The following is a 17,461-nucleotide window of genomic DNA, read 5'->3' on the forward strand; positions in this document are numbered from 1 at the left end:
AGACTTGACTTGTAAAGGATTGTTTGTACTGGGCAAGAGAAGAAAGAGATGTACTGTGCTACCTCAGAGCTGTGGCATGTTCTGTGGGACAAATGGGCCCCCCAATGAAAGTTGTCTGAGGAAAAAAACTGGATCCATCCCACCCTGACAAAGCTGTGGAAGGAATCAGGTCTTGCAGGATGCTTCTACTGGTCCTTGAAGAGATGTGAATATCTCAAGAGCAGAGCAAATCTGCCTTATGTCCACCATCCCTATGCTAGACCTTAAACAGAATCCTAAGTAAGCCTTCTTTTCCAACACAAAAAATTGTATGGGGTCAATCTGTGCATCCATGCTTCATGGGTTTCATGGGCTGCATGTTTGCCTCCCCCCCTAGCAGCCCAGCAGTGCATGTGGAGCCCAAGGTAGCAGGTACTGTTGCTATTGAATGCAGGTGCCTGTGACCAGACCTTTGGATGTGTAGAACCACTCAGCTGCCATGGGAAAATCAGACACAGAGCATGACCTGTCCTGCTGTGGCTCCAGTTTCTTCACTGGCCAAGACTCAAGCAGAGCAATGTGAAGTCTTGTCACAACTGGACTGAACTTGTAGACATGTTTAAGTGATGTGACTGGAATACAACACATACATTACAGCAGCAGGGGCTGCTTGTTGAAATTTAAAGGGTGTTATTTTGTATAGGAAGAACAGCCTGGGCTTTTTAATGCTCCAGCTGAGCAGGCGGTGCAACATTTAGCTGGAATTTGCAAGGGAGCCTTGCATTTCTTAAAACCTCCCACTTGTTTTGTCAAAGAGCACTTTAGAGACTCCTTGGTTGGAGGTGAAACCCTCCCATGCTGGGATGGGGCAGGTGCAGGGAGAAGTCTCCAGCCCAGCCAGAGTGGAGGGTGGCAGGACTTTAATCACCCGAAGCCTCCCCACGTCTCCCAAGCTGCTCCTTCTCATTGTGTGGGCAGCTGGTTTCCTTCCAGGAGGAAGGTTCCTGGCCTGTTTCGTCATCCAAAAATCCATCTGTCTTCAAGATTGAGAGTCTTGTTTTTTAAACTGGTAATGTCAGACAGCCTGACCACAGCATCCTCCAAGAGTAAACCCAAGCTGTAATTTGGGAAACTTTAAAGCTTGCTGGATTTCTGTTTGTGTGTTAGGGAACTGTCTGCTCTTTCCAGTGTTGGTGCAAGTGGAGTTGCAAGGCTGGTCAGACTGTGGAGAAGCTGTCAATTCCCTAGGTGGGAAGGAGGGGGCCCCTGTTCTGAATGTTTTAGATGCAGAGGGTTGGCAGGAGGGGCTGAGAGAGCTCTGGGAGGAGTGGAGGGGTGTTTAGCCCTGCTGGAAAAAGAATCACTTGTTGAAATGTCAGGTGGGTACCGAACAAGGAGTAGCACCTCAAATATGACTCACTGCTGAAACTCTCAGCCTGCCTAGGGAAGCAAATTCTCCCAACAAAGTGGATGTTGTTCCCTAAAACACAAGCCCTTTAAAAAGAAGAAAAAAAAAGAAAGAATGAGAAACAGATTGGAAGGGTTTAGGCAGGGGGAAAATCAAATTTTTCTGGTTAATTAATCACTCCTCATGTGGTTTTTTTATTTTAGTTTGAGGGTTGTTCCAAAGCCTATTCCCGCCTGGAGAACTTAAAGACACACCTGAGGTCCCACACTGGAGAAAAACCTTATGTCTGTGAACACGAAGGCTGCAATAAAGCCTTTTCCAATGCCTCGGATAGAGCCAAGCACCAGAACAGGACACATTCCAATGAGGTAAGCCTGGGCTCACCACAGCTCAACGGAGGCCTTTTTTTAAATTTTGCTGACAATAAACATACACTTTACACACTGGACGCGTGTAAAAAGAAACCTACTGTAATGAGAGGTTTATCTTATTTTTTAATGGGATTTATTTTTGCTGGGGAGCCAGACCACATTAGCTTTATATTTATGAAAGCTGTGTTTGAAATCATAAACAGATGTTAAAGTATGCAAACTTTTTAATCGACTTTGGAAATGAAAACAAGCATTTTCCAAACATATAATTTTTAATAGCACAGATAGTATAGTACAGTTGTGCAAGTGGAGTTTAATATTACTGTGGAGCAGACTTGCAGTAATGTAACAGCTACCCTGGATCCTGATGCTCTGGAAATAATAGTCCCTCCATCATTTGATGTACAATGATAGAGCACAATGCAATGCTTTGTTAACCTTGGATAATTAAGACCCACTATTAGTAGTTGGGGAGCAGAGGAAATTGCCTTTATTGTAACGCATGTGATGGTCTGTTGCAATCAACCACGGCCGACGATTGAAATTTATATTACCACTAATTAGCTGACAGGGGAAGAAAACCAACACTCTAAAGTTCTAATAGTGTTTTCAGCCATGAAGAATTCAGTCTGTAGCCTAATTTGCAACAGTTAAATATAGACTATTGGAGAATGGAACACAGTTGCCACGGTTGACAGCCTTTTGAAGCGATGCTGTGTCTACAAAGGGTTTGTTGGGAGTATTTTTATCTCTGGCATAGTATCAGTCAGTGATAACCAAAGCTCTGTAGGTTTCAGAGATTCTGTTTGAGTCAGAATGAGGACTCAAAATCTAGAATCCTCTTCCAGGCCGAGATGATGCTGAGATGGACTGATGAATGACTAGGATCCCAGAGTTGTTTGAACTGGGTTGGTTATGAACCCAAACGTCAGGAGTGTTCTCCACCAGCAAGACACAGGTTAAAATTAACCCATATCCACACTTAAACTGGATAGTTTGGAGTTGTTTGAAGGCTACACCTACCTTGAGGCCAGGAGGGACTAAAAAGGTAGATTGCAGTTTCTTGTCTGCTCAGCATCCTGCATTCCCAGTAAGTGGTGTTTGACTACATAATTTTTCTATGTTAAAGCTTCTTCTCCTGAAAGGTAGGCAATTGTGGCTTAATCTCACATTTTAGGTGCTGGAAATTGCTCATTCTCCAGCCGTGGATGCTTTTTCTGCTTTCATTCTGTGCTGGATCCATTGTCCCTTTCATTGTTGATATTTCCACATCTTAATTTTGCAGTGTTAAGTCACTCTCTGTATTCTCGCTCATAAGCTGAATAAATCAATCGGGCCCCTGAAGATTTACATTTTTGCAACATTGTTTCCTCTCTTAAAGGAAATTTGCATCTCCCTTCGATTCCTAAGGATTCTCATGTGAATGCATCTCAACTGCTGGTACAGCTCTCAGTGCTGGATACAGACTCACTCAGCCAGTCTGTGCACATTGACAGTATGTGAGCGACTTTTTTGCCCATAGATCACTTGAGCTCAGATCCCTGGAGCTTTACCAGAAGGTTTGCTAGGCAAGGCAGTTTCCCATCTGAGCCAGCTAATGTCCCATGTGGAATTTTCATTTTGAATGTGTTAGTAAATGTAATTTCTCCAATGGGTTCAGATTCCCAAGTGTTCCAGATCAGGAGCTGCATTGGATCTGGGATGACTCCTCACTTATCTGAGCAGAGCTTGAACACACTTGAATGTCAGATCATTTGGGTTCCCCTTGTGCAAGAAGGTGAGGCTGTAGAGCAGGAGCATCCAGCTCCATGTCTCTTGTAGACCCTGATCTAAATATGCTGACACATGGCACACGCTGCCTTCAAACACAAATCAAAGACTCAGATAACAGGTAGGGATGTTATCCTCTGCAATTGCTTCTCCTAAAGTACACCTACCCCTTCTCTGGTGTAGGAGCAGCACAGCCACTAGTGGAGGATCTGTACCAGACCAGCTGGCCCTGCCACAGGAACTATAAGGCACTGCCACTATCCAAACCATCTTACATTTTGCATTCATGCTTATTTCTGAACTGCTGTTCAACCCTCCTTGATGCAGTACAGACACACCCCAAGATTGTGGGAGATCTGTAGGCTGCATACAATGGCTCTCTGGGCCATATTTTTGACACCCTCTTTGTGAGGATCATATGACACAATCCTTTACACCAGCTGGTATCCCTCACAGCAAAGCTCCTCACACTGGGCAGCAGGCCCAGGCAAGGGTCCTGTGTCCAGCTGTGGCCATGACCACTGGCTTAGCAAACTGTACTGAGACCTTGGCTCACAAAACCACACAAATGCAAAGCAGAAGTGTGTGGCTGTGAATATTTCCCATTACCCATTGGTAACTCTATTGTGGTTCCTAGCTACCTTCTAAATATTTTCCTCTGCTTGCAGTGTTTACTTGGAGTATACCAGTTTCAGACTTAGTCATCCCAGTCTCCTCTAAGGGGGAAGTTCCAGGTTCCCTGTGTTTGTCACTATCATTGTGTGACAGGACGTAGGTGTATGGTCCAAACATGCTGAAGTTCAAGGCTGAGGATGTGTTACCACACTGGCTTTGGTTTGATTGTTGAAATGTCATACACAATACATTTTAAACTTTCAGTGACTGTTTGAATCCTTTCAGGGGATACCTTCAAAGTTACACCTGGAAAAGGGGCTTTCATCCTGTGACCCCTCTCCAGTGCATACACAGAGGAGTGCCTTGAGTTTATAGCCGGCCAAAGACTCAGAGTGACATTTTCAGCAACTCAGGCTGAACAAGGGTAAAACACATAAATCCAGTTCTGCTTTGTGTGTGGGGAGTTCTCCAGTTCTCCCACCCTCAGGAGTATCACCCTGTATGTGCATGAGCGTGGGAGGGAGGCATCTGAGACATCTAAACCTTTGACTTCACTAGGGTGAAAGATGTCACTAGATGTCAGAATCTGGATAACCCAGGGACAGATGAAGGGCACACCAGTGAAACAGCAGTTGTGCTTAGCTCAGTTGCAATGGGTATGGCCTGATGAAGAGGATGATTGAATCCCCTTAGGTGGAGTGTCTGCTGTCTAAGCAACAGTGATCATGTTACCCTAATTGCTGGGGTGTGAAAAATCAGAATGTTGAGCCCAAAGAATATTTATAAAAAAATCTTTGAGCTGTTCATATACAGGATTTTTTCAGCACATGTTGTGGGGGTTTTGTTCTTTGTAATAAGGCTTAATAACAGTAGTAGTATTTTTGTAATGCTTGTCCAAAAGGTTGCATGGTATTTTTAAACAAACTATTTTAATTTTTGTGCTTTGGTTTGCCCAGCTTTAAAATATATTTACCTCAGTGGGGTGTAACGTGGATTTAGCTGGTTTGAATGATGTGCCAGGATCAGTCAGGAAGCATGCTTTTCAATACAAAACAGATTTTCAGTGTTTTTCATGTGATAATGCTGGCTTTCTGCAAGGAATATATACTCCTTTTTATTTTTTCACTTAAGTTCCTGGACAAAATTACAAAACAGATTTTTAAAAAAATTAAAAGTAGTGGTCATTTTGGGTAGCCTTCAATTAACATCTGTCTGTTTTTTCTCATGGATCTATCCTATTGCATTGGCAGGAAAATACATAGAGTAGTTGTGAGACCAAAAGTGGAACTTGGGATGAATTCTGAGCTTCCAGTGCAGCAGCACCAGCTCAAACACCTGCAGTACTAATACACTTTGGAATTGGAGAGTCAGTAAAATAAAAAAAGCTAAAAGAATAGAAGTATCTGTTGCCGATTTCTGTTTCCAGAAGCATGGCTTCAGCCTTGTTTTCCTGTGGCAATCAATGATTCATGAATTCGGGGTAGAGTGCTGTCTGAAAAAAAACATTGCATGCCTGTGGTTTGTTTTGCACAATAGCAGATTTCAAGGTGACAGGTGCTGGAGTGGTGTGATAGATTGAGTAGGGTGAATCCAGCCTGGCTTGAATTCACTGAACTTCCATCAGCCAAAAGGTTTCAGACATTTTCTTGGTGTAGACCCCACCTTAGCAGAGCGAATGTCTTATGTCCAGTCCGCTACATCACCTCCTTCCCATCCTTAATCAGGAAACATTCCTGTGGCCACCCGAGCAAATACATACATGGGAAAGTAATACTAGGAAAGTATTTTGTTAATTCTTAGCTGTCTTTTGATCCAGAAACTGAAAACAAGAAGTGTAGCCAACATGAAATGACAAGCCAAGTCTTTGTGGATCAGCAGCAGCCCATATATCACATCTTCCATATCTCAGTCTTTACAGAGTCCTGTGGAGCAGATGCTCCACATTTTGCTGCTGCCTGCTGCTGTGCTCATAGTATTTTCTTAGCCCATACACTGTACCTGGAATATTTGGGCTTATTCTAAATATAACCCAAGATTTGTTTGTGTTGACAGAAGCCCTACGTGTGTAAAATCCCCGGCTGCACGAAGCGGTACACGGACCCCAGCTCCCTCAGGAAGCACGTCAAGACCGTGCATGGGCCCGATGCTCACGTCACAAAGAAGCAGCGCAATGACGTCCACCCGAGGCCACCTCCGCTCAAGGAAAACGGGGACAACGAGGCCAGCGCCAAGCAGAGCAGCAAGGTGGCAGAGGAGAGCCCCGAGGCCAACAGCACCACCAGGAGCATGGAGGATTGCTTACAAGTCAAAACGATAAAAACAGAGAATTCTGTGGTAAGAGCAGTTGCTTTTGGCAGAAATGACAGAGATCGGTGGCTCCTTATCTCTCTGATGCAGTAGGGGCATGAAGCATTTGTATTCCATTCACCTCTCTGGGCAGGTGCCCTTCAACCCTAGAGTTCAAGTCCAGAAATGAAACTGCAGGTCAGGGCACAGTCCACTACATTTTGTACCTTCCTACCCAGCATCATAAATTCCTGCCCTTGTAGTCACGGGGACCACGTGGTACCCTTTGCTGAGGTTGGCATTCCTGTGCTGTGAAAGTGGGTAAAACCCAAGAGTGTGGTCAAATGAGCTTTACCTACCTCACCAGTTTAAATTGAGCAATGACCACAGGGCACAGATTGATGAATGCTCTTGAAGCAAAGGTCCTGTCTTAAGCAGTCCCTTTTCTCCTCCCCCCTGCAACCTTCTCTCCTTTTATTTCTAGTGCTGCTGTTTGAGGAAGCCAGTGGGGATAAAACTAGCTGTTCTATTTTTGTTGAGTATCTTAAAGCAAGTTCAATTCCTTGTCCACCATACACAGAAGCACAAAATCCCTGGTGTTGTTAGGGACCTCTTGAGATCATCTAGTCCCACCTCCCTGATCAGCCCAGGTTGGCTGGAGCAGATTTCTCAGGAGTACAGAAATTCAATATATGGCTCCCAGCTGCCATAGAAAATTGTAGCGAGGTGATGAGGCAAGGGAGTGAAATTAGGAATAAACTGTGGCCCACAGACTACAGACTGTCACTCAGCCATGATCAAGCTTTACAGCTCCAGCACCTGAAGCAAAGACCATTTATCAGCTTTCTGTCCATTACAGCACCTCCACAATTGGCAGTAGTGTGGTCAGTGGTACTAAGGAACTGTGTATAGTGGTGCTTTCAGACACATCAAACCTCTTCCACCCCATCCAGGATGGAGGAGGAGATGGAGTGTTGCAACACACGAATCACTTTTACCTTTTGATGCTTCTTTTCACTTTTGTACCCAAAGTTCTGATCTGTTGTATCAGCTCAGAGTAGGACAGGGTATGGGCTGGATACAGAAGAAAAGACCTTCACCTGCAAAGGAGTGTTCACATATTCCCCAGACTTCCCACTTGAGCTGAAAGGACTTTGAGCTCCAAAATACATATTTTCTTGATTTGAATCCAGGTGAAAAGATTGTTATTCCTGTGAAAAACATGCCCTGGAGCTACAAAGATTTTCTCAGAAGGGTTAGGGGATGTGTTGTTGGACAAATTACTAATGAGTAGCATGTTTCAGTTAAGAAAAAAATTAGTATTTACACATCCAGAATGTCTCTAATTGACTAAAGAAACAGTTTCCTGTGATGAGGTTCTGTACTGTGTTACAAAAGCTGAGTGTGAGAACCACTGGACAGAATGACCTTTCTCCAATACTCTTCCTCCATGTGTTTTGTTGGTTTTTTTCCTGTGAAAACACTGACAAAATTACAGGTCCCCACCCTGCTTCTCCTGAAGGTATGGGCTTGTTTTCCTAGCACTCTGTGCTCCCAGGGTTCCAGCCAAGCCATCTCACGGGCAGCAGAGCCCGGGGCCGTGTGTTTCTCTTCACTGTCCCTCTCCAGCACTGCGTACTCCCCTTGTGCACCTCTGACAGGTGGCGTCCCATCTGGTGGGTCCACATGCAGCTCCTGTTTCATGGTTAAGGTCAGGGTGGTGGGAGGGGTGAGATGCCTCACTGGTTCCCATCATTCCCAGGCTCCTTGTTTTGACCCATATTTGTATGTCACCCCAAACCCATAGAAACAGGTAGAAAGTCTCTCCTAGGAGCTTTTATTTGTGCCCCCAAAGAGGGAAGGCAGGGAAGATGGGGTATGGGAGGGAGGGATATGTTGGTAATTTGTGCTGTATTCTGCATTTCCCTCTTCCTCCTTTTACTAACCTGGTCCTTTTTGTTAATGCTGTCTTTGTCCTAACAACCTGTTCTTTATTCCCACTTACCCTTCCTTACTCTACCTTCCTAAGGACAGTCGGTACTAAGGTGAGCAAAGAAATCCTTTGTATTAAAATAGCTGTGTAAAGCATGATCTCCTGCAGATCTCTGTCTCCATTTAACCCTCACAGGGTGGAAGTGGAAGTATGTGGGGCAGTGGGGAGGGATAGGAGAAATTTGCTTGAGTGCAGAAAGGGGGAGGATGCAGTGCCTGAGGATTCCCTTTGCCACCTTTCTCCCAACATCACAACTTACCATTAAATATTGGGATTGCAATTGCCTAGACTGAAGGGCAATCAGAGCCAGTCAGCCCTGCCCATGGGGGGCTGCTGTGGAGTAAAGAACAACACTGCAGCACTCCCATTCCCACCTTGGACCAGGGCAGAGTACTTTGCCTTTTCAGCACTCCCATTTTTGGCTGGAGCATGGGCCTGGAGCAGAAAAGCCAGGCATCCTGTTTGGTAGCAGCAGCAGAGCAAGTTCAGACCATATAGTGTCTGCTGCAAATAAACTACTCAATGTGAGTAGTTTACATTCCTAATGTAAATAAAATAAATATTTATGGTGCTTATCTGCCTTATCTGCAAGTGGGAGTTTGGAAACAGTGAGCCAGGTTTTTACCTGGTGGGGAAGTTTGTCAGCTAACATAATTGTATGTTAGGGTATTTTAAAGACAGAAGTACGTTGTGTCTGAAATACTTAAGCCTTGATCCCATGTTAGATAAGCCAGTGTTTGCTGCAATATACCTTGCACAACCAGGTGACATGCTGCTTTTCTTCGAGAAACATCTGTCCTTCTTTTGGAGGAAAAACATTTGGTTTTCTCTCCATTTTGCAGTTGAATCACCATGGTTTTTCCAGCTGTGGGGTGCTGTCCCATCCTCCTCTCACAGGGAGGAGGCATCTGCCTTTTGGAAGAACTGGGGTCCTGCAGCAGGGAGGGTAACAAGACAAGGGAGAGCCTAAGATAGGAGCTCTCCTAGCCCCCAGGATATTGGGGATGTACCGGGGATGTTGAGCTCCTGATTTCTTCCCATCCATGTTTTCACCTGCCCAACTCTTTTTTCTCTTTTCTGTCCCCAAGATGTGTCAGTCCAGTCCTGGTGGCCAGTCGTCATGCAGCAGTGAGCCATCACCCCTTGGCAGCACCAACAACAATGACAGTGGAGTAGAAATGAACATGCACAGCGGGGGAAGTCTGGGAGATCTGACGGCGTTGGATGACAACGCTCCTGTCGTGGACTCAACAGTCTCATCTGGTAACTCAGCAGTCAGCCTGCAGCTAAGGAAACACATGACGACGATGCAACGACTTGAACAGCTCAAAAAGGAGAAACTCAAGACAGTTAAGGATTCCTGCTCATGGGTGAGCCCAGCTCCACAAGCCAGAAACACCAAGCTGCCTCCCATCTCAGGAAATGGTAAGCCCTGGGCCTGGACCATGTCCTGTAGGAACATTTCAGAGTTTGACTCTGGTTTCATAACCAAGAGTCTGCCCTGGAGGAATGTATATCATTCCTTATTGCCTCTGAGTCATGCTTTGATAGATAAAGATGTCAGGTAAAATGGACAGCTTGGGTGTAAACACAGCCATCTGGTGATGTGCAAGAGAAACCCAGGTGCTCAGTTCTACAGACCTATGAAGGGAGACAGAGGTTTTGGTGTCCTTGTTCCTGAGCTTAACCAGAACCCAGACACAGCTGTCCCCATTGTCTCAGTTACAGCCACAATACTGCTGGCATTTTTTCTAGCAGTAGGAGTTCCCCGAGGGCTAATGTGCTTCCTGGGAGACCACTGGAGCACAGCAGCAATCCAGACAAGACCTCCCTCCATAATCTTGCTCTGACAGAAGCCTTTTGTCACTCAGAAACTCCTGGCTATTGCCTCCAGCTTTATATGCTTGTTTCCCACTGGCTGGTAGATTCCTGGTAAAAGCATCCCTTTGAACCTTTTCGAGGTCCTCTAACTTTGCCAAGAAATCCAAAGGCATAGTGCTTGGGCTATACTAGATCTCAGAGCTTCTTGGGTTGCTCTTGGAAGAGCCTTTGAATGCTAGCCTTTGGGCTCTTCCTGACTGCTGTGCATCTGTCCCAGAGAGTAGCTGTGGTTGTAGCCATGTGCTGTCCCTGTGGCCCTGTTCACACCAGTCCTACCTTTGTGCTACTGAGGGAAGCCTATGTGGAGACATTTCCTCGGAAGCTGAGTATAAGGGTGTACATGTTACAAACACACTGCAGCAGGGACTTCTTAACTTGTCTCCCCAGACTTCTTTCTCCCTTTACATGAGCATAGAGCTAGAAATGAAACTTTGAATTCACTAGCAGCACATGAAACTCATCATCACTCCCATGAAGTATTTGGGGGTGGCTTTGTGGGTCCATATTCTGGCACCTAGAACACCACAAAGTGAAATTTCTCAGCTAAGTATACCTTTTCCTTCCCTGCAACCTTTCTTTCAGGCTCTGTTCTAGAAAACAGTGGTGGTTCTTCAGCTATGCTGCCCAACCCCAGAATAATGGAGCTGTCTGTCAACGAGGTTACGATGCTGAACCAGCTCAACGAGCGCCGTGACAGCACAACGAGCACCGTCAGCTCTGCCTACACTGTCAGCCGCAGATCCTCAGGGATCTCCCCGTACTTCTCCAGCCGCCGTTCCAGCGAGGCTTCCCATCTCGGGCACCGCCCCAACAACACCAGCTCCGCTGACTCCTACGACCCCATTTCCACGGATGCCTCCCGCCGGTCGAGCGAGGCGAGCCAGTGCAGCGGGATGCCGGGGCTGCTGAACCTCACACCAGCTCAGCACTACAGGCTCAAAGCCAAGTACGCTGCTGCCACAGGGGGCCCTCCTCCCACCCCCCTGCCAAACATGGAGAGGATGACCCTGAAGAACAGGATCTCACTGATGGATGGACCAGACCCCACCTTGCCTTCCGTCCGCCTCCCACCGGGCCCCAGGCGTTGCAGTGATGGTAACACCTATGGCTACCCATCAGCTCCAGCATTTCCCCATGAGGTGCAGGGCAACTGCACGAGACGGGCAAGTGACCCTGTGAGGAGACCTCCTGGAGACCCCCAGGCTCTCCCACGAGTTCATCGCTTCAACAGCACCAACAGTGTGAACCCCTTCCATCCTCCACAGCCCACAGACAGGAGGAATTTTGGTCTCCAGAGCTATGGGTGCTCAGACGGGAGCCTGCCCCGGCACTCCTACTCACCCCGGCCCCTGAGCATCAGTGAAAACATCGCCATGGAAGCCATGTCCAGAGAGGCAGACGTGCCCATTGGAGATGATGACATTATGCTGCCAGATGATGTGGTACAGTACATCAAGTCCCAGAACAATGGGACAGTGGCCGAGAGCACTTCCATGGGGTACAACAATGAGATGCAGAACTTCCAAGGAAGTGGGAAGCTGCAGCCTCCAGCCTTGCCCAGCCAGCGCAGGATGGCAGTGGCTGAGGCAAGCATGAGCCACTTGGGACCCATGATGGCAGAGTGTTCCATGAGTTTTGATACTTCTTCAGACATGAATAAAAATAACATGCCTGTCCAGTGGAATGAAGTCAGCTCAGGCACAGTTGATATCATGTCCAATCAGTCGAAGCAGCAGTTTTCACAAGGGAACTTAGCAGTGGTCCAGCAGAAGCAGAACTTTGGTCAGTACCAGAACTACAACCAGCAGCAGATGCAGCTGCCAGACAACAGCATGAATGCAACTCAACAGAGCTTTATGCAAAGAAACATGGGCATGGATGGGCAGAGGCTAAACTGCATGCAGCTACGGCAGCAGCACATGAGCCTAGGTCCCAGCATGAACCCCGACATGGGCTTGCACACAGGGTATAACCAACCACACCAGATGCTGAGCCCCAGTGCAGTCAGTGGCAACCCAAATCAGATCTCTCCTAATTGCAGCAACATGGCAGCAAAGTCTGGACCCCACCTTCACCCTCAGCAGATGGACATGGCAGCCAACCCTTCCTTGATGGTCAGGAGCAACAGTGAGCGCACAGCACTGGGACAGGTCATGCACGAGCCGAGTCAGCAGAACTATTCATCTCAGCCAAGCCACCTGAACTTCCCTGTGGCCCAGGAGACCTTTCCTCAGTCCATCATGACCTCCAATCAGCCCAGTTTTGAGCCTCAGCAGAGCGTGGTGGGTTCAGCTGCGCAGGCATATCCCCCTGGCATGATCCAGCCTCATCCTCCACTGGAGCCAAACCCGGGCAGCAGACCCCGAGGGGTCCGCACCGCCCAGCAGCTGGGCTACATGAGAACTGCCCATCCTGCAAATAGCATCAGCTCTGGCCAGGAGACAGCAGAGGCCATGCACAAAAGAACCAGTGACATGCTGCTGGCACCAGCCCAGCAGTGCGGGGACGGCACGAGGGACAGCAGCTTGATGTACTATTACGGCCAAATCCACATGTATGAGCAGAACAACGGCTTCGACAGCCACGCGGACTGTCGGGTCAGGCAGCAGCAGTGCACACAGAGCAGCAAGCCAGCCACTCTGCCTTCCCCAGGAACAAACCAGGTGTCCAGCACAGTGGACTCTCAAGGTCTTGAGCCGCCCCAGATAGATTTTGATGCCATCATGGACGATGGGGACCATTCAAGCCTGATGTCGGGAACCCTGAGCCCCAGCATCCTGCAGAACCTCTCCCAGAACTCCTCTCGCCTGACGACTCCACGAAACTCTCTGACACTGCCCACCATACCTGCGGGGATCAGCAATATGGCAATAGGTGACATGAGCTCCATGCTAACCACGCTGGCAGAAGAGAGTAAATTTCTAAACATGATGTCGTAACGGTAAAGCACAAGGCCTTGGTGCTATCCAAGGGGCTCTGCGTGAAGCAGTTGTATGAATGTGCTTTTCAAAAATAATCTGTTTCAATAGAGTAGGGTTTTTTATAAGTGTTAAATACATTAAAGGATTTCAAAATGAAAATTTTAAAAAGTCTGTGTACAGAATTATGTAAACTTTATGCAGGCAGTTCAGTACCACAAGGGTGCATCTCTAGTATTATTTTTTTGGCTTGGTTTCCCAGAGCACTGAATAGTATCTCCACCAAGCTAGGAGACAGCATGAGGGTGGTTAGAGATTAAACCCTCCCTTCTGGGAAGCCCTGTAAATAGCCCTCCCCATCATTTTTCTGTTAGTTACATTTGCAAAAAAAATCTGTTTTCAGCCCACCCCAGAAAGAAATGGGAGGATGCATTTTTGGTTAGAATAAAAGCCATACTATGTATTCTGCTCTGATGAGAGTAGAGTTTAGTTAGGTCTCCAAACAAGCCCTCTGCCAGCAGTATTGTTTTACACCATAAATACCTTTGTACCTTGCAAAGAGCGACATTTCCAAATGGCTTCTCAGCAAAGTGCCTTACCATGCTTTCTTGTTAAGTAGCCAAGGCCTCTCTTCCTTTAAAAATCAAATGTAGTGTATTGTCAGAAGCATATATAAAATGTACATTTATAAAAACATAGTGGTGTTTCTGAGAAAACATTGGAAAGACACATTGATGAGACACATAAAAGGTGAATGCACACTTTGATCAGATGTGTTTACAACGTGGTTTATATCATGTGCAGAGTGGAGCAGAGGTCTGGGAACAGCAATCACTGGGAAATAATCCCCCGTGGCAGGAAGGCTCTGCCATGCACACTGACACACATGCATAACTTTGCACCTTCTGAACACAGTGACTTTCTGCCAGTGCCCCACATGCATCTTTAATGTCAGAGTGCTGGAGCACACGTTACTGGATCCCTGTGCAGCTTTGCAGCAGCTTTGCTCTCTGGTGGGGAGCTGAGGTGCTCACATACACAAGTGATGGTGATGGAGAGACTTCTACTTTTGTTCCAGCCCAGTGTGCACTGTGGCAGCTCTGGGGGAGCAGGTTAATCTGCCAGGGTTCATCTGTGTGATGTGCTCAATGCAGGGTTCTGTCTGAGCTCCATGTGCACAACAGGTGCCTTGCTGCACTGATATGGGGCCAAGCATAAGCCAAAACACCCTGCCCCACAAGCAGGCTTGTTGGCATGCACCCAGTGCTAGCTTAACATGTCCCACAGCATGAAAAAACTGCTGTATCTGAAAAATATACAAGGGTCAACCTGAGTAGTTCATTTGAGTAGCAGACTGCACCTGCAGCCTGCAGCACCTGCACCAGCAGACTGCACCTGCAGCACTAAACGTGTATAGTCTCAAAAGGTATTTGAGTCAGAATAGTAGCTTGGTCAGTGAACCATCATCTCTTGGAACCATCATTGGGGAAGAGATGGGAGGAGCAGGGCCTCCTGAAGTCAAATTCTCCACCAGAGTATAACTGCTCATAAAATAGTGATCAGCTGTTTCCAGGACAGTCCCACCTGCCAGTAAGTTGATCTTTGTTGTATTATTTATTTTTGCTGTCATTAGACAAAAGGGTAGAAGCAGTGGGGTGCATGTACTTGGGAGGAGGCCTTGCTTAACTTCAGACTGCGTTGGACAAGGACAACTCCTCTCATCCTGCTCTCATAGCCTCAAATACTTTGTACCCCATATGTTGAAGGGCAGGGAACAAGTGTGACATCCCCCCCAGGTTTTTGCAGCTGGACTGAGTAGAGCTTCACTCTTTCCTTCCCATCTCCCTGTCATATCAATGTCATGTTCTCATTTGCACCTACTCTGTCCCCTGCAGAGGACCAGGACAGCTCTATAAAGGTGTTTTCTGGTGTCCTTGCTTTCCTTTTGCACAAACTGATGTCAGGATCACTCTTCCCAGTATCACCAGGGGCTGACATGGAAATGCCACGTGCTACCTCCAGGCAAACTCTGTGATATCAGGTGGGCAGGAGCTGTGCTTGGCAGAGGTGGATCAATCAGGACAGCTTTGCTGCCAGGAATCCCTGGGTATGGCTGGTGCAGGGAGGTGCTGCTCAGCATCCTTCAGTCTCATCATCCTCATCCCAAAGGCAGAGGGTGCTCTCAGCCCTGCCCTTCACCCCTCCATGATTCCTGCTGATGTCCAGGGTGCATGAGGACAGGGAAGCAAAGCAAGGTGCCTGGCTGTTTATTTGTGTCTCCTGTGAAAGTTGTGTTTAAAGGGATTGTTTTATAGTCTGCTGTATATATTCTCCTGCAGTTACTGACCTTGCCCTTGCCTTCGCATTTATGAAAAGAGGGCAGTACATGTTTTTAGGACATTATATGTTGTCCTGGACACTTGGAGTACAACTGGGCATCCCTTATGCTGAGATGGATCAGGCTTTCATGTGTCCTTTGATTGCTAATGACTTTTTTAACAGCTGCATAGGGCAGCAATGGCTCCTGAGTCCCTCCTCACAGATATCTCATTAGCAAATGTTCAAATACAGAAGCAAAACCAAATCTCCAATGACTTGAGATTTTTTTGGACTTTCCAGTGGTGGTCTTCCTTCATTTACTGAAAAAGTATTATAATAATCTTTCCAGCACTGTATATATTATGTATAGAAGACATCATTACTAAAAGTACTGTAGGTGAATTGTTCTGTCAAATTTATATCCTAAGAACATTTTTAGCTGTTTTCTACATCATAAGAATGGAGGTAACATGCTGAACCTGTATATAAACCTTTTGTACATTAAAAAGTAATTTTTTTCATAATTCATTGTGTCTGTTGTTATTTCTTTTTATTGACAAATGGTGGCTGCTCTTGGTCTGTTAGCACACCAGCACTGTTAGTTGGACTCTGGTGGTGCTGAGGAACAGTTGGTGAGGAGCTGGCAGGGCACGTGTGTGATACAGCACAGATGTGGAATGGTCTTGCCTTGAAGAACTTCCACTCAACAGTGAGATGGAGGTGGCAGAAAGAGAGGCAGCAAGGTCAGTGTGTGCTGCAAGCTCAGTCCTGCTGCCCAGGTGTCTGTCACTGCTCTTGGCAGAGGTGATTTGAAGGACAGTGGCAGTGCAGCAGGGATTGTACAGGAAAGGGGCTCAGAGCAAGGGCTGGACAAATTTGCCAACCAGAAGATTTATGATAAAAATGGCTTGTTGACTGACTTGGTCATTGTCCAAAAGGAGACAGAAATAGGACAGATTAGCAGAGCTGTGATGGGCCATGACAGTGGCAAATTGAATATTGAGTTTGGAGAATGGAGAAATTAATCTGTGCATTATGTATGTGATGGGAAGCAATTATTGGGTGAGCAACTGATAGATACATCAGTTGTGACTAGTTAGTGTCTCATCCAGCTCCTTGATGAGAGATTTAATTTGGCTGCAGCAGGAGTTAGTTCAGCTACTCAAGAGACTGACTTTCCACTTGTTTTTGTCAAGGTGTGTTGGTGTGCACAGGGCTAGAGCCTTAAGGCAGGGTGAGGAGGCTCACAGGTGATCCTCGTGGGCTCAGCAATGAGCTTGGAATGAAAACTGCTGAGCAAAGCAGCTGGCCAGTGAATCAGTGAATTACACTTGCTGCAAGTGAACCAGCAGTTTCGTGCAGAAGCAACTGAAGGGGATACACTCTGTGGGATCCCTCCTGAGCTGACTGGCAGAATCAGGTATGTAGAATCAGGTACATGTGGGACAAACCCTCACCCTGTCTTCAGGATCCCTATATGAACCCTCCAGGTTCCTTCAAAATCCATGGCAAGAGATTGGCACATACCTCTTGTGAAATTAATCTTTCCTGTCTTAGACACATGAAATGGGGTGGACTTTTCCTCTGAAAGATGTATGTCACTCTCCTGATTGATTACAGAGAGACCCCCAAGGAGGCAGCTTAGATGCCTTCTGCAGTGGGGCAAGGTGAATCCCATACTCCTGTGGATCTCTTACACCAATCTGGGCACCCTCAGCATGATCTGAGGCTCAGTCAGTGGAAGTGTTAGTGATCCTGTTAGCCTGTTATTTTTTGGATAAATATCACACCCCTCTGTACTGTCCAAGAACTACAGAAATCACAATAAAAATGCAGTAATTTTATTAAAAGGAAATTGTTCAGATCTTTTCTATTGACGAAAGGTTTTGGAGACTCAGATCAGCTCCTACTGCTTTTCTAC

General features: G+C 46.7%; 1 protein-coding gene across 1 annotated transcript in view; it reads left to right on the plus strand.

Annotated features, from left to right (window-relative positions):
* Positions 1–16,064, plus strand: part of GLI2 (GLI family zinc finger 2) — a 139,348-nt gene extending 123,284 nt beyond the window's left edge. The window contains exons 10-13 of the mRNA XM_059475759.1: positions 1,591–1,755; positions 6,196–6,477; positions 9,511–9,847; positions 10,886–16,064. Coding sequence (XP_059331742.1) covers positions 1,591–1,755; positions 6,196–6,477; positions 9,511–9,847; positions 10,886–13,242 — 3,141 coding nt within the window. The 3' untranslated portion in view covers positions 13,243–16,064. The remainder of the gene's footprint in view (positions 1–1,590; positions 1,756–6,195; positions 6,478–9,510; positions 9,848–10,885) is intronic.
* Positions 16,065–17,461: the final 1,397 nt, after the last annotated feature.

Source organism: Ammospiza nelsoni, chromosome 7, assembly GCF_027579445.1.
Source record: "Ammospiza nelsoni isolate bAmmNel1 chromosome 7, bAmmNel1.pri, whole genome shotgun sequence".
NCBI classification, from domain to species: domain Eukaryota; kingdom Metazoa; phylum Chordata; class Aves; order Passeriformes; family Passerellidae; genus Ammospiza; species Ammospiza nelsoni.